General features: G+C 44.4%; 1 protein-coding gene across 1 annotated transcript in view; it reads right to left on the minus strand.

The window, feature by feature from the left end:
* Window positions 1–21879: 21879 nt before the first annotated feature.
* The window catches only part of LOC102383302 (C-type lectin domain family 1 member B-like), a 15340-nt gene continuing 11769 nt past the window's right edge, over window positions 21880–25450 (minus strand). The window contains exon 8 of the mRNA XM_025211457.1: window positions 21880–22252. Within this exon, the coding sequence (XP_025067242.1) occupies window positions 22129–22252 (124 nt within the window). The 3' untranslated portion in view covers window positions 21880–22128. The remainder of the gene's footprint in view (window positions 22253–25450) is intronic.

A 25450-nucleotide genomic window follows, 5' to 3' on the forward strand; every position in this document is an offset into this window, starting at 1 on the left:
TATATGTCAAATGCTGATTGGAAAAATTAAATGTATGTTGGATCTGTGGTTGTCCAGGCATATGATATACAAAAGACAATGTTTTTAGGAGCTCTTTGGGAGCTGTGTGTATTCTGCTGCTCTTCCTGCTGTCAGCTGCCTGTTCCCCCAGCTCATTGTGCATTAAAGGTTCTTTGATTCCTACTTCTGATGCCTTTACAGAACCAGTGGCAGCAAGAGTTATGCTCTTTGCAAGTGATAGTCATTAAAGATTGGAACTAGGGGAGAGAACCCAAGACACTTCCCCTAGCCCAAGGCAAGTAGCTTAACTTTTCTCTACACACAGGCAGATACAGCATTTTAAGGCAGCAGGTGCCAAGCTGTGTGCAGAAAAGGCTTTGGTTTCACTTACAAGCTCAAACCACCACACAGCATTTAGCTGAAGTGCTGGGACATAATCTGGGTTTCTTTAGCAGCAGCTATTGCTCAGTACTTGAAATATCTGAACTGTAACTGAGCTCATCTCTGCAGTTAATACCCTGCGGTTGCTGGCAGCAATGGTCACAAACTCTGCAGGTGCTTGACTGCAGGCTTTTTTTCTTTTTAGCAGGACCAAATAAACACTTTGCTTTACATTTCGAAAGTCCTTTGTAGTGTAAATATCTATAGTGAAAACCACTTGTTAACCACTAGTGTAATGGAAAATCTTACTGAATAAAGGAATGGGCTAAGTGAGAATACCTCAGAAGTCATTTTGTGCTAGTTGAAAAATTACACCTATTGTTGATTGGCACTAAAAATGTTTCTGTTTATTGTCAAGTGAAAAATCATTTAAATCTTCCACTAAACTGCACTTGAACCCAGTGTAGTATAGTGGGTTCTGTTTCTCTAATCATGCCATGTGATTTAAGTTTTCAGGCTAGCCTGGTTTGCTTCAGTCTTACAACTATATCTTATCTAGTTATTTTCTTTATTTTGGACAGACACAGCATCACAAGGAAATGGGAACAACTTTCAACTTCTTCTGATGTAGAGCTAAATAAATTGTAGCTGCTTATATAGAGTTGGAAATCATAAATAAAATTGATTATAATCAGAATGATCTAAAGTAGCTATCATAAGTTACATTTGTTGAGTAGAACCTATCCGAATATCAGTTTTCAGGAAAGAAAAAAGGTAAGGGAACAATATTTACACAGTGTTCTTGGTTGTAGTTGCCTGTTTTGGTTGTATATCCAGGGCCCTCTATAGATCAGCATACCATCTAAATTTTGAGATTTAATCTAGTGCTTGGAAGTTCTGCATGTAAAAAGGAGCCATAGCTGTCTTGAGAATTACCTAGGAAATGAAGCCAAAAATAGAGCTTGCCTAAAAGTCTTCCAGTCATTAATTACAGGTGAGAGATAAATGAGAGGCCTCTATCCTGCCTAAGTATCTTTGGCCTGGCAAAACATTGCTATGGAACAGATTTTCCAGTGAGGTCTATCTTTGTTGAGCGCCAGTGTGCAAATTTCTTAAATAGACTACTTCCTAATACTTAATTTTCTAGCTTAAATCAGGGAAATTAGTCATTGCTAAATTAAATTAAATGTCACTTGATCAGACAAGAATAATTTCTAATATTGCATAATATAGTAATTATCATTGCCCTGATAAAGGGTGTTCTACATGTTACCATTACTATTTCACAAAACAAGAAAGATAACTATATAAATAAACTCTAGTTATAGCCTTCTAAATATTCATTTGTTAAATATGAAACCAAAGGGATATTAAGCAATTCAGTGAGAGACAAGTTAGCTTACTAACTAGATAGAGAACATCACCCGAATGCACTTCCATAGCACCAGCCAATTAAATACAGATTTAATTATAGTGGTTGTAATTAAGAAATGTAACCCAAAATTGGATTTAATTCAAGTTTTAGGCCAAGTGTCAGATTTTTTTTGGAGCAGTTCATCCTGTCCCCTATTTCAGTGATATTATTTTCCTGGGAAATTTCCTACCCCGACTCTGGAATCAATCACTAAACTTGATCCTGCTTCAGGACAGGGGATGGAATAGATGTTTCCCTTCCTGGCCTACATTTCTATGATCATGCTTGGTCCCTGTCCTACATTCTTAGTACATGTGAAATAATTCAGAGCATAGCCTCCTTCTCTACCCCTTCACAGTAAACTTCTCCATGAGTCCAAAACAAGGTGTCCTTAACTCCTTCTCCCTTATCATATGAGCACCATGGGAGTCAAGGTCGGCTTCTTGCTTTCTATTCTTTGTTGTGTTCTACTGTTATTTCCCCACAGCCTGACTGCTGACTAGACCCAGAGATTATCCACCTTTGTCCTGTGCCTGTTTCCATTATTGACCCACCATAGTGTCCAGTCAAAAAACCTAAAGAAGGACCACTGTACTGATGCTGTGGCCATAAGGTCCAAAAGTTCCTGTGCCGTTGTTGATCTGCTTCTGGTTGATGCCAGTGCTCCTCTCTCTGATTCTGCTGGTGAGAACGTTATGGTGCCTGAAATGTTATATGCTAAGTATAGGCATTCAAAAAGCTGGAGCCTGAACTGATTCAATCTTTGCAGGTTAGTATAACCTGCGTAGATTGAATCAGCAAGTAACTGAATAGACATTTACTTTTGATTCGGGATATGCAGCCATGTGCCTGCATAGCTCAGGCCAGAAGCTGGGGGCAGGGGGGCCCTAGAGTGAGCCCTCCCTTTCCTTCTACAGTGGCCAGCAGGATGGGAGCTGAGCTGAGGGAGGAGGTCTGGCCAGGCCCTGGCAGGCCTGAGTATGATTGGGGAGGGGTTTAAACCCTCACCATGGCCTGCAGGGACCCAGCTGGGGTGTGTCTGGAGCAGGAGGGGAGAAGAAACCCTTGCCAGGCTTTGCAGAGAGGGGTGGGGGGAGGACTGTGGCCAGACCCTAGCCCCTGGCCATATGCTGGCCCAGCATGGCCCCACATGCTGCTGTACTGCCTGTTCCCTACCTAAGGTGAAGGGGGAAGGAAGGGGGTTTATTTCCCCCTTCTTCCCATCTTCTCTCCCTCCCCTGGGGGACCCTAGTCAGGGTCTGCCTGGCCAGGGCACAGCAGCCTCTTTCAGGGTCCCTCCGCCCCTGCTGCTCCAGGGCTGGGGGCATGGCCCAATGTCTGTTTGGCATGGCTTCCTGAGGTGAAAGAGGTCAGGAGGGGGTTTATTCCCCACTCCATCTGCTCTCCCACCAGGAGACCACAACCAGGGTCTGCCAGCCCTGGCTGCCAACTCCACCACCTGCCCTGACCAGGCAGACCCTAGCTAGAGAGCAGAGGGGTGGGGCCAGTCCAGCTCTCTGGAGCAGATAGCACAGCTCAGCCCAGGCCTGCAGAGCATGCTGGGATGCTGGGGGACTCTGATTTAACTTAAACCAGGAAGGGGTCTGGGACAGAAATTCTATAAACCAGTTTGACCTTAATCCGTTAAGTCTGATACTGCATTCAACCAGGTTTATCTTAAACCAGTTTTGGACATTTTGAAACTGAACTTTGTGCACTGAACTTCTGTTCTGTTACAGATTTAAACCAGTTTCTGATCACTTAAACCAGTTTGTGTGTCACTTCTGTCCCTAGTCCTAGTGATGGTCACAGGACTGTGACACTGACAGTGCTGATAGAGATAGGGAAATAGGAATGGAGAATTCAATGCACTAGATTGGTCTCCAGTCTGCTTTGGGCAGAGACTGTGAGATACAGTAGTTGTTTTTTAGAAAGCATATGAGAACAGAACCTGTTCTGGAAGTAAGGTGAATCATAGTCTAAAACAGTGTGGGCCAGCCTTTGTGGCAGGTGTGCCATGAATTGGCTCTGCATACTCCCTGAGTGCCACTTTGATCCCCTTTCTCTGCCCAATCTGCTGCTCTGCTTCCTATTCCCTATTCTGTCCTCCCTGCCTGGTCCCCTGCTCCGATTTCTGCTCCCTGCCTGCTCTGCCTTCTACTTCCTGCCCCACCTGCTGCTGTACTGCCTGTCCCCTCCCTGATCTGCCTTGTGCCACACACAATGGCTGCCTGTGCCACTAGTGCACCTGTGCTTCAGGTTGGCTACCCTGGTCTAAAAAGTGGTTGGGCATCAACCAAGTGCTAGGCATATTTACTTATTCTTACTCAAGGAAGCTAAGCGTGTCCTTGGTTCCTGCTGGGCTTGAAAATGAACCCAGTTGGCTTCATCAGTGATACTTTAGCCTCCAAAGTGGAGTGTGCAGGGGATACAAATGTGCAGCCATTGAGAGGTCTGAAACCTGGACCCCTTCAAGGGCTGTCCCACTGTTATTGCTGTCCCTCTAGTGCAACCTTCTTGTCCTTTCTAGTAGGTGTGGAGGACCAGGACCCTGTTGCCACAAAATCCTTGCAAGCCCCCTTGGTTTGATTGCAGTGAGGACAGTAGCACGCTGAGAGCTTCCTGTTCTGATGTAGCTGGGACATCTCAGACTGAAAGAATTCTCTCTCTCTATTTGTGCTGCCATCCTTCCAAGAGCATAGGTTTTGAATTGTTCTTTCCTCCAAGGCATCAATGACAGTTTAGACATGGGCTTTTCCTCAAAGTTTTCTTCCAGGACTCCAGCAGGCAAACTTTTGGATATGTACACAGGTATTATGATAATATTATCAAGTGTTATTAGAGGTATTATTGTCATCATGCTCTTGGGGACTTTTATTGCTAAAGCTGAGAATTGCTCCATGTATAATGTCTGTTTCTCATCATATCCATGAAATGATTGGTAATGACATTGTGTGCCTTTACAGTTTGGACAGGATGATCCTTCCAACCTTTTGATTACTAAATTTACTACAAGTGACAGATATATCTGAGATGTCATATTTTAAATAATCCTTGTAAATTTTTGTCTCTGCAAAAACTGTTAAATGGTCCATGTCATTCTTTACTAAATATACATGATTACCACCAACCAGGGCACAAAAGGGATAGGCCACCTGCAAAACTAGTCGATAAAAAATTAAAAAATATTACCGATTTCTAGGACAAATTCATTTTGCATTATCTCTTCTTGGCTAAAAACTTCCCAAGGGACCATGACGAAAAACCTATTAATAAATGGCAACATACTGAATCAGTGTTGCAATAATCTTCAGGAAATTGGTGATATAAGCCTTCTCATATGCTTTTTACACTACCAGTACATAGCTGTTAACAACATGTTTAGATAATCCTAAAAAATACATTTTCTGAATTCTAGAGAAGAAGTAATCCAAAGTAGCTGCTTTTGCTCTACAGGGTAAGAAGTGAAAAGCAGAACATTCATGCTTTTGGTTATAAAATAAGTAGCTAAATATATAACAGAGAATTACAGAGAAATGCCTAAATACATCTTCAGGACTCATAGTAGAGATGATCTTTTATTAGACCAACAACATTTTTGCAAAAAAAAATCTTTAATTGCAAGCTTTCAGGCACAAACAGGCTTCATTAGGCATTGGAGAAAAGACTGTAAAAGTTCTCCTGGATAGAAATAAAAGTTCATATTTCATAGGATTTCACAGAGGAGTCAAAAGATGGAAACTCCTCTGGGCAATCAGTTCATAGCTGGTATGGAGTCTCTCACCTCCTGTGAGGAACTGTGATGATGAAAATTACTTTGAAACAAAGTCAGGAGCAGAATCTCAGGTTTCAGGTGGTCACAGTTGCTTCCTGCTTGGGAAAATCTGAATATTTCATTAAAAAAAATTGGCTAAAATTTGGTATCTTCCATGTGTCAGGTATCCAGGTTGTAGCTGTATTGGTTTGGAGGAAAAAGCAATCAGGACTCATAGTAGAGATGAAATCTTTTATTAGACCAACAAGATTGGCTTGATAAAAATATCATCTCTACTACAAGTCCTTTATGAATCTGTATCTTTCATACTTAGCACAATGCTCTAACCACCAGGCTGCAGGTTAGGCATTATCCATTGCTGGATTGCTGGTCCCCTGGGCAGGTCAGCAAGGAAACCTATTTGTCTTAGCCCAGAGTTATTAAGCACCTAACCAATAGTTACTTTTATTATGAAATACAGGCTTCCCTTGCTTTATGCAGTACATGCATTCCTGGAAACCGGCGCATAACTTGAATTTGCATAAAGGGAACCCACTTTACAATGTAACAGATAGGGATATGTTCCAAGACCTTGACTGTACTGACTCTCAGACCCATTTCAACCTTTATTATAAGACAATGTTGGTGCTCACCATCAGCAGCCAGTACATACAAGCACAGGGTGGTGCTTCTGCACGGTTCAAAATCTCCAGTTTTGTCTCCAGTGTTAGTGAAGGTCTCTTGCACTTCATTGATGGACCAGGGAGAGGGGTAGGAGATAAGCTAGTGGGATACTTAGAAACTATAATGGGGATGGCAACTACAGAAACACAGGTCGCAGACAATGAGCAGGGAGCACAGATCCACGCAGGAGACTATATTTTGGTGCGCATCACTCCCAAATACAGCGCACAAAGCAGCTGACTGCAGGTTTCCACCACACCAATCTCTTAAGAGTGAATTTGCCTCACATATCATTTTTGGTATAAAAAGGGTCATCTCATAAGAGTGAATTTGCACATACAGAACCCACATACAGCAAGGGAAACCTGTACAAGGGCCAAAATAGCTGCCTCAGTGCCTTACTGTGGAAGCAAATGATGGGAGGATTAGGAAATAACTTCCTGTATGGATGGGCTATTCTACAGTTGTCCAGTACTGGGGATCTGAACTGTCCTCAGAACACCTATGGGAGGCCACTGCTGACTATATGACAGTAGATTCAGGAGAGCATTAGGGCTGTGCAAAATGTTGCCACCAGTTTTGTTTTGACGTTGTTTTGACCTGTTTTGAGGTTGAAACAGCAAAATCGAAATGAAACAGATACGGTCAAAACAACTTTGAAACAAAACAAGGCAAGTCAAAATGTTTTGCTGTTTTGATGCTGTTTTGACATTTTGCCCATAGGCTATAATGGGGAAGGTTGAAACAACCTATAACTTTGTCATTTCTAGCCAGATTTGGATACAACTTGCAGAAATGCTAGCTCCTTCTGCGGCCACAAAGCCTGCTATGTTTCAAGGAGATAGGTGTAGGGGGTTCAGAGAAACTGCACCCCAGGTTCTTGAGAGCCAAACTTGTGTCATATGTATGTGTTAAGCCACAGTGGGGTCAAAACTGCAGAGTTGGTAGCCCCTGCAGAGGCTACAAAGCCTGCCAAGTTTCAAGGAGATAGGTGCAGGGGTTTGGGGGAAACTGCACCTCAAGCTGCGGACAAGCAAAACTCGTGACATGGGCGACACCGTTCATGTTAACACAGCAGGAGGTTGAAAGCGGCAGGCCTGCTAGCCCCTGCTGTGGCCATGAAGCCTGACAGCTCTTGAGGAGATCGGTGCAGGACTTCTGGGTTCTGTGGCCCTGCACCTCTAGCTGCTGACAGGCAAAACTCGTGTCATGGGTGCTTGTGCAACTGTGTCTGTCTTGGGGCATGGGGGAGGGGAAACTACTGCAGGCCTGGTTGCTAGCCCCTGCTGTGGTCACTAAGCCTGCCAGCTGTCAAAGAGATAGGTGCAGGGGGAGTCTGGGGCCCTGCACCCCTAGCTGTCCCAGAGCAGGAGAATCACTTCTTTGCAATGGTTTTGCTGGAGATGCATCAATTGATGTGTGCCAGTGTATTGTTGGCACTGCTGGCTACAGCATCGCACTGCCGGCTCATGTTCATACTGTGGTCAATTATTACCCTCAGGTCTTGGTGACAAGTGATAGGGGATCTTCAGTCCTGCTGCCTGATGAGAGGCAGCAGTTGCACAAGCACCCATGACACAAGTTTTGCCTGTCAGCAGCTAGGGGTGCAGGGCCTCAGAACCCCTGCACCGATCTCCTTGACAGCTGGCAGGCCTTGTGGCCGCAGCAGGCCCTAGCAGCCCGGCCTGATGTGGTTTCCCCCCACCTCTGTCTCAAGACAGACACAATTGCACAAGCACTCATGGCACGAGTTTTGCCTGCCTGTGGCCAGAGGTGTGAGGCCCCAAAACCCAGAACCTATCTCCTTGACAGCTGGCAGGCTTTGTGGCCTCAGCAGGGGCTTGCATGCCTGCAGGTTTGACCCTGCTGTGGATTAACACATACACGTATGTGGTTTCCCCCCACCTCTGTCTCAAGACAGACACAATTGCACAAGCACTCATGGCACGAGTTTTGCCTGCCTGTGGCCAGAGGTGTGAGGCCCCAAAACCCAGAACCTATCTCCTTGACAGCTGGCAGGCTTTGTGGCCTCAGCAGGGGCTTGCATGCCTGCAGGTTTGACCCTGCTGTGGATTAACACATACACGTGGCAAGAGTTTTGCTTTCAAGATTTTGAGGTACAGTTTCCCTAAACCCCCTGCACCTACCTTCTTGAAACTTAGCAGGCTTTGTGGCCTCCACAGAAGCTAGCATGCCTGCAGTTTTGGCCCTACTGTCTTAACACATACACGTGACACAAGTTTTGCTTTCAGGATTTTGGGGTGCAGTTTCTCCAAACCCCCTGCACCTATCTTTCTGAAACTTGGCAAGCATCATGCCCTCTGAAGTGGCTACCATTTTTGCATGTTTCATCCAAATCTGGCCTACTCAGCACATTCCAGGAAAGCACATCTCAAAAAAGCATAGTCAGAGAGTTCTAAGGGGTTAGATTTAGGCGGAGTAATGTTAATTTTAAACCTGAAGATGCTGCCTTGTAATTTGCTTATTAGATAAACCCAAGTTTGAGTAGTAACCTTTTATAATAATTTTTAACACCTTTTAATCCCATATGGTAACAGCTTTAAAAAAAGATTGTAAATGGCTCTAAAGCCAACATATTAGCATAAGACTAGGTATAAAAAGCGCGTGCGTCAGGTGGCCAGCAGGAAGGAGGGAACAGAACAGTCACTGCTATTCCATGCCTGGACCCCAGACTCCCTGTGTGAGTGAGGATCAGATCCTAATCAAGGGAACTTCCCCAGTAATCCCTCTGACAGCGTTGATCGGGGATGCCTGACTGCACTGGAATCACCTGGCGTGCACCTGGCATTGAGGAACTATTGATAAGTTGCCAACCCATGTCTGTCTATTTGTTGTTTTCAACAGCCAGTGGCTCATACCCTCGCAGTGCCTAGCTGGCCTGTGACAGATTAATCTATCTATCTGTTATTATTATCTGTTGTTATTATTTACTTACTATTAACTCTTTAATACTGCATTAGCTACTTATCGCATTTATCTTTCTGTTAACTATTGTGTATGTGTAAGCTATAATAAATTTACCATTGCTTTACTCCCAACTCTGCCTCCTCGATCCCAAACCAAACAGCCCAGTGGCTAAATTGATATACTCACAGTGCCCAGCTGGCCTGTGACAAAATTGGCGTCACAAACAGGATCGAGGATGGTGAGTTCAGAGGGAAAGAATGGTGCAGAGGGGGCAGAAGGGTGGACTCCGCTGATTGCTTTAATAAAAGAGGTTATGGGTATTAAGAATCAGGAGTGGGATAAAGAGAGGTTCAAACCCATCTGGAGCAATCCTACCACAGTACTCTTTCAGTGGGCTGCATTCAGTGCCATGAAGAAGCGCAGACCTAAAAAAGATGCCTGTCCTGGCTGCTGGCAACCTGTCTAAGACTGGGAGCAGAGGAAGCCACTCAGCGCCATCAAGAGAAACAATCCCTAAAAGAGTAAGTAACCCAACCTGAGAGGAATTAAGGGAAGAAAAGGATTCTAACAGCGTGGCGTGCAAGGCTGTATGAGCTACACAGAGCCATTTAAAGACTTTAGCATGGAGGGAAGGAAAAATTATAATTGCGTGTGGCCGCTTCCCTCCAGAAGGGAGTGCAGTTAACAAAGGGCTGTGAAGCCATCCTTCTACAAGTGTCTGTACAGAGATAAACCAGAAGTTGAGCTCTGAAAAAAATCAAAGGAATAAAACTGATGATAAACCTGGTGCTAAAACTCCCCTGTATGTTCCTGCCCAGAGGGAGGAACTTAACCAGACCTTCCTCGCCCCGAGGGAGAAACTCAGCCAAGTTTTTCCCATGGTAATAACTCATTCAAGACCGCAAGAAAAGAATTCCCTGAACAGAGCTAAATTCCTTTACCCGTGTGAAGATTAAAAATATTCAAAAGCAGCAGAAATTTAAACCAGAAGAGCCAGTAATAAACTGGCTAGTTCAAATGTATAGTAAAGGGACATTTACAATTTCAGTAAATAAAGCCAAAGCCACAAAAATAGTTCTGCGCCCTGAGCTCCAGTTAAATCAATTTACAAAAAGTAATAAAAATGTTACTTTGTTTTCTGCTGCACTCCAAGCCACTGCAGCCAGTTACAGTAATGTAGAAGAAAAGCTTAATCCTTCCTCGTGGGCATGGGCTAACTTAAAGAAAACTATCCTTTGTCTATATCAGCTGGCTTTAACTAAAATCATTCAAGCAAGAAACTAAAAACACACCCTAAATAAAAAACTAGTACAGAAACCATGTAAAAAATGTTCTACCAACAAGCACCAATGAAATACACATCAGGCCTGCTGGCCTTACAACAAAAGTTAATAACTCACCCGATAAGAAATGCAATCCGACAATTGTTACAGCTTCTGCCCATCTTGCAGAAGCAGTAGTTTTTATTGGTTTGGGAAGCTTCAAAGGCTACGGCAGTGGCCCCCAAGAAAAACAACTCGGCAGGGCCCCCCCAATTCCGGGAAAGTGGGAAATAAAAAATCTAAAACCCCGCGGATGCAAATGTAAAAAAAGTTACTAACAGCAAAGTTTAATAAAAAGCAAATTAACAAACTGCCTACCATAGTCCTGCAAAAGCTATAAGTCAAACACTACGAAGGCAAAAAAACCCCAAAAAACAAAACCCTCAACACCCCCCACCCCCCTAAAGTAAAAATCCTGGCCAACCCAACACAACTCCCCAAGCAAAAAATCATCGTAAAAACAGTAAAAAATCAAAAACCAATAACACAAAATAATATTAACCCCTTAATCCAAATACTTATAAAAATGTATTAAATAAAAAAAAGTCAATTAACATGCTACTAAACACTAATACCCAGCTATGTGTTTTAAACTGTACAAAATAAAAAACCCCACAAAAAAACCCCTACCAAGTAGTAAAAGTTAAAAGTGCCAAACAACCAAGACAGACAAGGTTCCTTGGGTGAATTTGATATCTTTTATTAGATCAACCCAAATAGTTGGAGAATAGTTATTAAGCAAGCTTTCAGGTTCAAAAACCCTTCATCAGGCTAAGGAAGTTTCAGCAGTTGGTGGGTGGTCTTCCTTAATAACTATTCTCCAACTATTTGGGTTGATCTAATAAAAGATATCAAATTCACCCAAGGAACTTTGTCTGTCTATGTCCTTAGACCAACACGGGCACAACCTAAACCCCTAAACAACCAAAACATTTGGTCGGGCCTACTTTCACCTTACCTAATGGCTCTGTAATAACAGCAGACACTGTAATAATATGGGGAGGGCCAAATTTGCTAAGTCTAAACGTGTTGCAAAAACAGCAGTTTATTCTTAAGCAAAAATCCTAGCAGTTTGGCTGCACTACAACCCAAAAAAACAAGCAAAAAACATAATAACAACACTAACCCAATATTTTATAACACCACTCACCCTGCTGGCCATGAAAGGGGTACACCAACCTCAATACCACACCCCCCATGAAGCAACGCAACCCATCCAAAACATCATCAATCAGCAACTAAAAAATAAAACCATCATTCAAACTCATTCCCCATACAACAACCCAGTGTAACCAATATATAAACCAAATAAAAATTAACAATTAACTGTTAATTTTAAAGCTTTAAATACCAACACCAATCATCTAATAGCCACAGTCCCATCCATGCCTGCACTGACAAAAAACATTAAGTGCTATGGCCCCTAGTAAATGGGATCCATAGACATTAAAAACATGTTCTTTACTATCCCCATCCATAAAAATCACTAACCTTTGTTTGCCTTCACATGGCTGAGACAGCAGTACACCTTCTAGCCGCTTGTACTATTCCAACAGTACATTTTAAACCACCTACACCAACTGCTATACAAAAACTCAAAATTTTCAAAAAACATCAACTATTTTAAATATCCAAAGCCAAAAAACTATTTTAATATAACCAAAAACTCAATTAAAAACATCACCCTTAACCTAAATCTTCCAAAACCCTAAGTTAAGGATATAAACATACCACAACTAAAAAAATAAAATAAAATAACAGCCCACATTAAAAGTTTGTTAAAAAATACCCCAACCCCCCCAACTTACCCTCATAACTCAAAAAACCACCAAATTATTAAATATACTACTAATATTCCCCCACTGTGTAAATAATATAAAATAACCTATACTGTACAAATATATATCTTTACTAAAAATACTCCTTTTCCTTAATTTGTAACAGTAATAAGTTTAATTATAAAATTAATATTATTCAATATAATCTTTAAATATTATTATTATAAAATTTAATTTAATACCCATACCAAAATAAATATTATTATTTCTACCAACCATGTATACACCACCTGGCAAAAATCATATTTATAAACCTTACTAAATACTCAAAAAAAATAAAATAAATTATAACAGCCAAAACCAAAAAAACCCAAACCAATAAATATATACTTCTTAAAACCATTTAAAATTTTTATCTAATATAAAGCTTATATTTTTATAATCCACAAATATAACTTATAAATGTTTATAAAACTAAACCTCAAAAACAAAGCTATAATTATAAAATTAACTAACCTAACAGTTATTTCTTACTCAAAATTTAACCTTAATAAGAATAAAAACTAAATGCAACCACCTAACCTACCCAGCACATTCCAAAAAAAGTCGAAAAAAAGTAAAAACATTCTAAAAAAATTAAATTTAAACAAAGTAATATTAATTTCAAACCTAAATATACTACATTGTAATTTACTTATTAAATAAACCCAAGTTCAAATAATAACCTTTTATAATAATTTTAACACCTTTTAATCCCATAAAATAACAACTATAAAACAAAATTATAAATAACTCTAAAACCAACAAATTAACATAAAGCTAAATATAAAAAACACATCAGGTAACCAGCAGGAAGGAGGGAACAAAACAGTCACTACTATTGCACACCCAAACCCCAAACTCCCAGTGTAAATAAAAATCAAATCCTAATCAAAAAACCTTCCCCAATAATCCCTCTGAGAACGTCAATCAAAAACACCTAACTTCGTTAAAATCACCTAATGCACACCTAACATAAAAGAACTATCAGTAAATTACCAACCCATGTCTATCTATTTGTTGTTTTAAACATCCAATAACTAATACCCTCATAGTGCCTAACTGGCCTGCGACAAATTAATCTATCTATTATTATTATCTATTATTATTATTTACTATTAACTCTTTAATACTACATTATCTACTTATCACATTTATCTTTCTGTTAACTATTGTATATACATAAGCTATAATAAATTTACCATTACTTTACTCCCAACTCTACCTCCTCAATCCCAAACCAAACAACCCAATAACTAAATTAATATACTCACAGTACCCAACTAGCCTATAACACCCCCCACCCCCAAGAATAGACGCACCCTCTTTCCTGGCAGTGATGAGTTGTATGCTGCTAGTGGAAGCAAGGAGGTGGGAGCAGTACCTGTCCCTGCACCTGCACCTGCATCACCTCCACTAACACCAGAAGTAGCCATCAGCACCAGCATGACAGTCTCCTTCATCAGTGTGAGCCTCCCAGTGCCAGAGGAGGAGCTGGATAAGGAAGCAGGGGACCTGAGTGCCATAGCCAGGGAAATTCTGGGGAACAAGGGGGAATCTGAATTTGTGCTCCACATCCCTCAAAGTTCCCCTAAAGCCAGGTCTCCTTCTCTGGAAGGCACCTCAGAGGAGGTTGTGGGGGCATTTGGGGCAGCTTCCCCTGTTGTTGTGCCTCAGCCTGCTGAGGAGGGGGATAAAGCAGGATCCCCACCCTCAACCCAGAAGCAAGGGGGTAGTGTAGCATGGAATCATATTGAGGTGGCATATGATCCCAGGTATACTACCTGCCAGTGCTGCTGAAGGCAGATCAGTTAGGGCAAGGAGGTGAAACACTTCACCACCATGGTGATGCTGCTGCATCTCGGGAGGCAGCACCCCCTTGCCCTTCTTTCTGCTCAGCCTGGCACCAGTGCGAGCATGCCCAAAAAGAAGTCCCCCTCTCACTCCAAAGCCCCTGTGCCCACAAAGTGGAGGCAGGCCATCCTGGACCAGTGGGGGAAAACTGCAAAGGTAGGTGCATTGCAAGCGCGAGCGAGGTCACCCAGAATATCGGGGAAATGCTTGCTCTGGATGGTCAGCCCTTCTCCTTTGTTGAGCGTCCAGGGTTCAGACAGCTCATGGCACTGCTGGCCCCATCCTACCAAGTGCCTGCACGCACCACCTTTAGCAGGATGGTGGTGCTCTCCCTGTATGAGGCATGCAGGGAGTACTTGAAGTAGGAGCTGCGCAAGGCAGGTGCACAGGTAGGTTTGCACTTCACCTCAGACATCTGGAGCAGCTGGGGTGGAGATCATGTCTACCTCCCCCTCACAGGACACTGGTGCAATCAGTCAGGGCATTTGTGGGCTCTCCTACAAGTGGAGGTGATGGATGCGTCCCACACAGCAAGGGAGATCATGGTGGCCATGAACTGCATGGTACAGGGGGGGCTCATTGGGGAGGGCGAGCTTACCTGCAGGTTTATGGTCACTGACAATCGGGCCAATATGGTCCATGATGCCAACTTTGTTGGCATCTACTGTGTGGCACACAAGTTCCACCTCATAGTCAGGGATGCCATGGAGGGCCACAGGGCTACTGGTGACGGCACCGTCACTACCACTATTGGCCAGCTCATTGCAAGATGCAGAAAGGTGGTGGGCTACTTCCACCAGAGCATCAAGTGGGGCAAGATGCTGCAGTACAAACAGGCAGAGATGAGCATCCTGCAGCACAAAATGATTCAGGATGTGGAGACTCGGTGGAACACCACATACCTGATGCTGGAAAGGCTGGTGGAACAACAGAAGGCCATTCATGAGATGGCCTTGGTTGGGGAGATTGGGATCAGTGACCCCCTTAACAAAACTGAGTGGAGCCACTGCACTGAGACCCCTTGGCTTACTCAGCAATCTGCAGCCAGATGTGGCAGGATCTGTCCACAGTTGCCGAGGAAAACCTGTTCTATCCACCAACCAGTGTTCAAAGTGAGAGGGTGCTCAGCATTGCTGGGGATGTTGTGACTCCCCACCACACCTCCTTGGATGATGGTTTGGTGGAGCAGCTTATGTTCCTGAAGGTGAACCTCCCACTGCTGGGGTTCCCCAAGTTCCATGTGCAGACTGAGTAAGTGCCACCATCCTCACTCCGCACCTATTTACTTTTTAAATTTTCTTTGACAACCATTTAATGCCCCACTCTCATAGCTGGAGGTGGCAGTTTTTCACCAGCCAGCAGTGGAAGAACATCTCCCTGCTGGGGAGGCTTCTCCCGGCTAGAGATGGCGTTCAGCTGGCATCAGAGGATTTTACAAAATTTGGAAAGGGAGGGTTTAGGAGTAAATCAAAGCCACAGCTTAAAAGCCACTTGCTGTCTTTACCGTTCATTCTACAGTGTTTGTATGTTATGGGCAATGAGTAGATGCTGCTTTGCTTTGACAACACTGTTTCAGGGTTGCTGTAGTCAACTCTGTGTTCATAGGTGCTTGGAGTGAAAGGATTTTAGGTATGAATTGCAATGGGGTCCATCATATTAATATTATGGGAAAACACATGGGGTGCATCCAGATGAGCATGCAAGTGCCTCAAAGGGGTTTGAGACAGGGCAAGAGGCACATGCGGGAATGAAAAAATGTCTAAAAAAAATTGGAGTTTAAACAAGCACAACAGGGCACGGTCCTGGCTGCCAGAGCGTCTCTGTGGTTGGCCCCTCGCCCTGGTGCTGAAACATGCGGCTGGCCAGGGAGAGGAGAGCCTAGTTGATCTCTCCAGCACTTGCCCCAGGAAGTTGTCCTCAACACTCTCCAAAAACTTCCTGGATTGCTTGCACACTTCTGTATTGCCCTTCCAGCAGATGTCAGGGTAAAGGCCACCAGGAGAACCAGGCCTGTGATTGGGAAACTTCTAGCTGTTTGAAGAAAGTTTCATCCATCTCATCCTCCTGATCTGGTCATCTATAGCAGACCTTCACCACAACATCACCCTTGTTGCTCTCCCCTTTGGCCCTAAGCCAGAAATTTTCAATAGGCCTATCTCCAGTTTCATACTGGAGCTCTAAGCAATCATACGGCTCTTTTACATAAAGTGCAAATCCTCCTCCTGTTCACCCCTGCCTGTCTTTCCTGAACAGTTGATACACATCCATGATTGTGCTCCAGTCATGCGAGCTATCCCACCAAGTCTCTGTTATTCCAATCACATCAGTTCTGTGACTGTGCAAGGACTTCCAGTTCTTCCTGCTTGTTTCCCAGACTCCTTGCATTCTTTTACAGACATCTGAGCCAATTGCCCTACTTTCTCAGGAAGAATGAGAAGGCCTCCCTTATTGCCCCCTCCTGCTTGTGCTTTCTCCAGGTCTCCACTTACCTCAGGGCTTTGTTCTTCAGCTCCCAGTGAACCTAGCTTACAGCCCTCCTTACTAGGTTAGTGAGCCTGCCTGCAAAGATGTTCTTCCTTTTCTTTATCAAGTGGATCCCATCTCTTCATAGCAATCCTTCTTGGGAAAACATCCCATGTCCCTCCTATTCCTGCCTGGCATCAAGTGCTCCCCCTGACAGCCTCCAGAGGGCTGGTGCTATGATAAAGTCCCAAGATAAATGTTTCCAAATTAATGGCAACACAGAAGGACAGAGTGGACAGAGTGCTTTGTTATTCATTCCTACATGTAGAATTCACATGCCTGACCTCCATAAAAATATATATGCATTTTGCTCTAAAAATATGAGATGTGCCCTTAATTAGTAGAAAAATGTACTGCAATCTTCATTATACTGTCTTCAAATCTTACAGAAAATGGATAAAATGTAAACAATTTTATGTCAGCAATCATCCATGTAACCAGTGATAATTTTGGCTGAAACACATTTGTTTACATTTTTGGACATACTTATTGTTGGCTTAGAAATGGTATTTAAAGGTTTGGTTTTTTGGGAATTGGCTTATAGGTGTATGTATGTCTTAGAATGGTTCAGGATGGGCAGCAGGGGTTAACTGATTTTTAGTGCCTGGGTCTCTCTCTCACAGAGTTTCACAGAGCCTTGGAAGCAGAGTGTTCAACACAGGGGTGGACAATTATTTCAGCTGGAGGGCCACTTAATGAGTTTTGGTGAGCTCTTGAGGGCTGCAAGGGTAGACCCACCCTTTGTCAAGCATCCCACCCCCTAGTTGCTACCTTTCCACCTTGGGACGGGAAGTCCTTGTCCCTAGCCTCTGACCTTTGCCACCAGAAATGCCTCCCCTTTCCCCTGGAAGTACTCCTTTTGGGAAGAGGTTTGCCATCTTAGAACTGAAACCCCTCCAAATTATATACTAAAAATCAAACATCCATAATAATATATTTTAATTTAATTAAACAAAAAGTCTGGATTTGTGAGTTACTGTTGTATATATAGAAGTGATTGCATAATAGCTCCAAATGAAATCTTACTCTTCTATATTTTGTGGGGTGTGGAGGTGTGTAGGAGGTATGGGTGGGTATTGGGTTTGTGGGGAGCTGTGGGTGTGTTTGTGGGTGGGTATGGGGTTTGAGGGGGCCTTTGGGCTGTGTGTGTGATGTGGGTTGTGTGTGTGATGTGGGTGGGTATGGGGGGTTTGTGGGGTGTTTGGGTATGGGGTTTATGGGGGGCTGTAGGGTATGTGGAGGGAGAGCGTGGCTGGGTATGTGTGTGTGGGTGCATGTGTGTGGTGGTGTTTGTGCATGTAGTAGTGAGCAGGGCTCCCCCCAGAAGCTATAGATGTATGTGTGGATACAGTATTTGTGGGGTGTGTCATTGTGTGTGGGGGAGGGTGTGGTTTTGGGGCTTGCAGGGGAGGGTTTGAGGGTATTTGGGGTGTGCAGGCCCCCCTGAGCTTGTCAGCTCCTGCCCCTGCCATGCAACAGTCTGGAGCCTGTATGTCCTGTGGTGTCTCCCCTGCCACTGCCAACAGTATGCAGCCCCAGCGTGCTATGCACCACCTGGCCTTGGTGTATCCTGCCACCCCTGGGCATGCAGCAGGTGTGGGGTGGCTCCTTCTGGCTGCCATTGCTGTGAGGTCTGACCCTGCATGACCTGCACTGGCTCCTGGCTCACCTGTCTGGTCTGTGCAGCAGCAGCAGCAACTGCAGGAGCAGCAGTGCCGATGCAACTGCCTAGAACCTGCACTGCACCAGGCAGCCCAGAGGCTCCATAGCTAAGAGACTGCCTGGCAGTGGTGAGGGGGAGAGTCCCCTTTCCCCCATGCCAAGGAACACTTTCTGTTCCTGCTCAGCCCAGATGGGCTAGCCTGGAGTGAGAGCCGGGGCCCAGGTTCTGCAGTGGTTTCATGGTAGAGAAACTTCTGCTCAGCACAGGGGGAAAAGCAGCCCCTTCTCCTCACTGGTGCTTCCTGGTATAGCTACCCGGAGTCTGTGCCTGGCTGTCCTGCATCTGCTCTGTGCTGCCACCATTTCCCTGTGTGGGTGGCAGTGATGCGGTATAGATGCAGGGCAGCCCTGCACAGGCTCCAGGTGTCTGCACCGGGAAGTGCTGGCAAGGAGGAGGGGCCACTTTTCCCCCCGCACTGAGCAGCAGTTTGTCCTGTGCTGCAGCTGCTCAGCCCACACTGGTGAGTCTGGAGCTGGCATGTGGGGATGGGGCTGCATGCACTGATCCTTGCCTGTACCACAGGGCTAGGGCCAGTGGCAACAGCAAAGGAGCTGCTGCCGCCTGGGGTGCTTAGAAAGGCAGTTCCATTGCAGAGCCACCCCATCTCTTCTGCTTTCCTGGGGGTGGCAGGATGTGGCACAGCTGGGTGGCGCCTTGGCTAGGCAGGACCGAGGGATCCATTGCAGGCTGGACAAAACCCTTCCATGGGCTGATTCAGCCCACGGGCCGTATTTTCCCCATCTGGTCTAACACAACAAAGCTATACACACAATGAGAAACTGGGGGCAAGTACCATGGTACCAGCTAACAAGGTCCCAGAGCGGAAGGGCCTGAGTCCTGGTTTTGGGGGGAACAGTCCAAATTAGTATGTGTGCATGTGATGAGCTACTTGGACATATGACAACAACACAGAGAGACCAACCAGTGACATCAAGAGTCATAAGGAGGGAAGGAGAATTCAAAAGCAGATATTTGAGAGTAACTGTAACAGCAGCTCAGGCAGGAGCCCTGTTAATTAGGTAAAATTGGGCAGGGTTGACCTGAGGATGAACCCTGCCAGGTGGAGGGACTCACACACCTGAAAGGGGAGCAGGTGATTAGCCCATCAAAACTGGCATAAAAGCCAGTGGCAGGACAGACTCATTGTCTTCATGCACCAGAGAATGGACAAGGAGTGATCATGATTGCAGTGGAAATGATGCCAGCAGCTGGATCTGTGACCTAAGAGGATGCCAAGACTGAGGGACTCTGGAGAACGGCAGGTCAGATACAAGACTGGTCCCTTACCTGTAGATTGCAGCTGTTCCAGTGAGTCTGGAGAAGAGCCAAGGCGCTGTGACGTGGCTTGGCAGTGGGAGGGGGAATCCCAAAGTGAAGAAGGTGTCTCTGGATGAGACACAGGCAGGGGGAAGCAAGCACCAACCCCTGAGATGGTCAGGACTGCTCCAGTGCCATAAGTGTTGGCACCGACAGCAGGGGAGAGGCCGGGGCTGCTCCCAGCTCAGGACACTTATAAAGAATAGAGAGGCATGGTGAGCGTGTGCCACTAATGAGGTAATTAGTGGCAACAAGCGGGTAAAGTAACCAACTGAAGGAGTGTTGGAAACTTTTCTATCCATAACCTGTGCACTCCTCACCAATGAAGTAATTGGTGAGGCGACGGGTGCTGTAATACCTGTGCAAATACAGAGAATAAACCAAACCCTTTTGAGCACATAACATCCGGGTTGCAGTTATTAATCTCAAATATAAAAAAAAATACCAATTTCCCTTCTTTTCTTCTTCATCCAAGTCGTGGCAGGTGAGTACAGAGGGAGAGACGTACCTGCAATTGCCCAACCTGCTCACAGTAACAAAGGGTCCCTCCTCCCTGTCCCTCCCTCTTTCATCTCATCCTACCTGGGTTGTTCCTCCCTGAGTGGGGTCCCCATCCCCTGGGAGGGTCCCTGAGGCCACAATGGACAGAGGGCACACCACCAGCCCATTTCATCCACCCCACAGGGGAGGGGTGTGGGCCTCACAATCCCACCTCCAGACTGATGACATGCTGACATCTGATACTTAAGACAGCTTCAGAGTGGAGACTGTGTCCTGGCCAGATGTACTTTGACTCTTATGACAGCCCTAGGATTTGGTAGATATATAGAATTGCTTGATTGCTTGTATTGTTTCTTTTCTGTTATCACTGTGTATTAAATGTATCAATAAATTTGTCTCTTATCAAATGGAAAAGTCATGGTCGGTCTGAGGGTGGGTCCTCCCCTGGCTAGGTCCCCAACAGAACAAGGTATCTGGGTCCTAAATCCAGAGCCAACACATATCATGTTCTTTCATTTGCAAAAACAATAATTTGATTCACAATAATTTCTCAAGTTTTGCACTGTTAATTCATGGTGCTTCTTGCTCAGGATACGTCTGTACTCTAAAAATGTCATTCAAGCCTCCTATACACATGTGGGGAGCCTGCTCCGATGCACTGGAAATCCAGTGTGTGAGAGCACGATTAATCTAGTCTGCTGGAGCATGGAAATTGACACACTCCAGCAGTCTCATGCGCCACATATATCAGTGTCACCACACATGTCAGCACTGACAAAATAACACGTCCAATGAACTTTAATTCAAAGCACCCCACCACCATCTTTTCAGCACGGAGATGCGAGGTGATGCTGATACACGTGACACACGGGTGCTTTTAATGTAGCTCGCTAATTAAAGGGTCTGGCGCTGCATCTGCGAGCATGTGTAAAAATGCCCTCAGTAGCCACAGTGGTGCCTATCACTTTGATTCTCTTAAACTGAAGAAATTAAGACTCTGTCAGCATAACTTTTCCTTATAGTTGATTCATCTGGAACATGCAGCTATAAACAGTATTTTACCAAGAAACCAGGGAAAGGCAAATAATTTAGATTATTCCCAGGAATACTGCTGCAAACAGTAACCTGCTGCATCACATTAATTCTAGGATAAACCACTTGGTCCTCGGACAAAGTGTAGTCACTCACATGTCCATGTCCATTGTCCCACAATCAATCCTATAAAGTTTTCCTTTGTCCCAGAAATAGGAACAGTTTATCCCAGGCTATTGCAAAGTACATCTGTAGAGGATTGTATTACTGAATCAGTGGCAGAAAAGCAGTGATGCACTTAGTCACTCACTAATCCATGATTAGAAGGGTGGTTTTTACACACCAAACCCTGGATATTTTTTTATTCTGGGACATGCACACAGGCACAACTTATCCCACCAGGACAAATTCAATGCCTGTTCCTAGACCAACAGATACCCAAACTAATGTTAAACAGCCTACCTATGGTAGAGGAAGCCTTATAGATGTTCCTACCTCTGTGAGCATTGGTGAGACCTTTTTAGACTGCATATCCTTAGCCTTCCTTCCTATTCCTCTTTTTTGTTGCTTTATCACACTGTGTTCTTCCTCATTGTTTTTATCAATTGCAAAGTATTTATTGCCTAATTTCTAGTTTAAAAAAACGTAAAACAAATCTGTTGAACTAGACTGGGAATGATAGTCTATCCAGGTTGGTGGGAGGGCTCTGACTGGCTGGGAACATTTCCCAAGGCCGTGGTTCCTCCTTTGATGTTACAGCTCCTCTGTCTCATGGGTAGCACAAGAACAACTTAGGGCAGCAATGTCTCTTTGTCTTTGAAAAAGTTGAATGCTTTTCTTCTTGATGTTCTGATCCTTCTGCTGCCAGTGCAAAAGGTTCATTGTATAGCCATTTTCTCACAAATAAAATGAGCCAACTTTGTGCGTGTAGATATGCCGATGACTCCATTATTGACAAATGCACAGGACCCTTCTCCACGCACAGACATGGTCTTTGAAAACCTGGGAGAGAAATAAACAATCATGCACAAAGTGTTACTGCACTCAGCAGCTAAAATCTGAGGATGAATATGCATGTTGATTTAATTTCTCAGAAAACATTATCTAGTAAACCAATTGTTTGGTCTTATCAGGCTAATCTTGTACTATCCTTTTCTATTTTACATCTGTCCCTGATTTTCAGCTGATTTCTTTTTCTGTTTCATACTCACATGTGTGCCTGCACATGGGCACATCTAGTCAATTCCCTAACATTTAATTGCTAATCAGATTCCTGAAAATCTCCTTGCACCATTCCATACTTTTGCCTTCCCGGTGGACCATGTTCTGGATGAAGGCTTCTATTATTTCAGCTCTTGCGTCAGGGGACAGCTAATCTTCTCATGGATAGACGCCACTCTTAAATGTCAGTTTAGCATGCATGGATTACAGTGGCTCTGACATATACCCATGTTTTGCCAAAATTAGAAGATAACATGATAACTTCAGCATTACTCAGTTCATTTCATTCATATAATTTTCAGTGTCTCCTAAGGATTCATAAACCCCACCCCCACAAAACATACATCTGTAGTAAGTCAGAAGAGTAAGTGACTGCTGCCTGTGGTACAATAATGGTTCTTCAGAGCAGCTCTAGGGCCAAGTCTGGTGCTAAAGATTCCCAGGCAATGGTCTGTAGTTCTGTGTGAAATGTGGCACTGCTTGTTGCCTGCAGTCATGAAGGTTTTCACTTGTTAGAGTTGACCTGAACTTGGCTTCTAATATTTTCATTGTTGAAAATCCTGCTTCTCCCTGTTCACTGATCCAAAACACTCACTTAACCACCTGGGGATTCCTTGTGACAGAACATTTGAGTTTGTCTAGTCACAGCCAGAAACCTGGCAGAGTGCTTTTGACTTATTTCAGAGGCATAGCAAGGCTGCTCCATCTTGGGGAATTTGTAATGCAGAGGGCAGTGGTGGCCCCCATGATGGCACTGTTCCATGAGGGCTCTGTTCCACCCCTGTTAATTGTGGCCATGGCAAAGCTGAGCTAGCAGCTGCTGCTGCTACTGTCAAGAGGCCCAGGTGGGGGCTCGGGCAAGGCAGCCCCCCTCACCTCACAGGCTCCCCCCAGCTCCCCCAATACCCTAACCATCCCACCACCTAGGCCTTTTGACTGTGGCAGCAGCAGTTCCCAGCTTGACTTTTCCATGCCTGAAGCTTCGGGGTGGGGGCAGGATGGAACAGAGTCTCCTTGCATTGCGGGCACAGCCTGGCTTTCCCCAGTACCCCAGCCAGAGTATCTAGTAGGCAGCCTGCATGGCAAGGGGGTACCATTCTACCCCATGCTCCCTCCAACTTCAGCTAGACAAAGCCCAGCCATCAGGTATGTGCTGCTCCCTTCTTCTCCACCTTCCTCCCCTGCTGAAGGCCTGGAGCTGGGGGAGGATGGGGCTGGGGAGAGGGCTGTTTTGGCAGCCATCGAGAAGGCTGCCAGACTGCCCCCACCTGTTGGCCAGGCTAGTGCGGGCAGGCCCGAGCCTCCCATGCCCAACAGGCAAACATCTGTATGGTTGGGGGAGATGAAGCCTCTAACTCATGGTGCTTTGTGTGAAGTGTCATGAGTTAGAGTGCAGCCCCTTAATGTCTGTAGGTACTCACAGTCTCATGGGGTTAGAAGGATCCTGAAGGGGTATTGAGTCCTATCTTCTGAATATGTATGGGATTTGCTATTCCTAATCTATTCCAAATGTGTGCCCAATCAGCATTCTCTTCAATGCTGTAATGATTGACGATTCACAGCTTCCTTAGGCAACAACATACATTGAAAGGGTGCCATAAAGAATATGAAGAAAAATGATTTTCCCTTCAAACATAGGGCAAGGCATAAGGCAAAGGAATTTAAATTTCAATGAAGCAGATTAAATATAAATCCACCTTTCCTGTATGCAAGAGCAATAACTTGGAAGACAGAGAGGTGGCACCTTTAGGTGGTCTCTCGTGATGAGTAAAAATGACATGCTGACTATTAAGAGCATTTTTTTGGTCCCTAAGTTTATACTTTTCATAAGTTCTTGTTCTGAGCATATTCATCGTTGAACTATTCATGCCATTCAGGGGAAAATCACATAACAATGCATTTCTTGACATTCCAATATTTAGATGATGGATATTTTAGGATGAATGCATTACCATTATCAAGCTAAATATTATGTATTTGTCTTCAGTGGGATCTCACAAGTGATGGAGGTTTCCAAATTTCAGGACCTGGTTTTCATGGGGGACTTAAATTACTGTGACATGCGCTGGGAGGAAAACACAGCAATTCACAGGCAGTCCAGCAAATTCTTGAAGTATGTTGGGGATATCTTTTTGGTACAGGTGGTGAAAAAGCCTAGCAGGGAAGCTTTTCTTGACTTGCTCCTCTAAACAGAGAGGAATTATTGAGAATGTGAAGGTTGGGGATAACTTGGGTGACAATGACCATGCAATGAAAAAATTCAGGAGCCTCAGGAGAGGAAAGAAGGGGAGAAGAATGAAGACACTGATTTCAAAAAAGCAAACATTACCAAACTCAGGGGACTGGTGGAGAGGGTGGCCTGGGAAGCATGCCTAAGGGGAAAAAGAGTCTAGGATTGCTGACTGTAATTTAAGGAGGCCATCTTAAGGGTGGAGAAGCAAGGTATCTCAATGCAATGGAAAAATGGGAAGTGAAATGGGAGACTGGTCTGGCTACAGTGTGATCTCTTCAAATGAGCAAACACTTAAAAAGGAATCCTATAAATAGTAGAAATTTAGATTACTAGGTAAGATTATTGGAGTATGGCACAAGTGTAGGAGAAAATTAGTAAATCAAGGCACATTTTGAGATGCAATCCATAAAAGACAAGAGAACAAAAAGGGATTCTACAAGTATGCCAAAAGTTAGAGGATGATCAAAGAAACCAAAGAACCCTTATAGAATGCAGATGCCAATCTAGTTATGGGTGATGCAGAGAAGGCTGAAATACATAAGGCCTTTTTCACTTCACTTTTCACAAATAAAGTCAGCTACCAGATAAGGAGTACAGTAAGCAACAAAGATATGGAAGAAAATAAGCAGAGAGACCTTATGTGGAGCACTGTGTCCAGTTTGGGGTTCTACAGTTCAAGAAAGATGAATACAGGATGGAAGAGTCCAGTGGAGAGCAACAAAAATGGGCTGAGGCCTGGAAAGAGT

Source organism: Alligator sinensis, unplaced genomic scaffold (assembly GCF_000455745.1).
Source record: "Alligator sinensis unplaced genomic scaffold, ASM45574v1 scaffold148_1, whole genome shotgun sequence".
In the NCBI taxonomy this organism is placed as follows: Eukaryota; Metazoa; Chordata; order Crocodylia; family Alligatoridae; genus Alligator; species Alligator sinensis.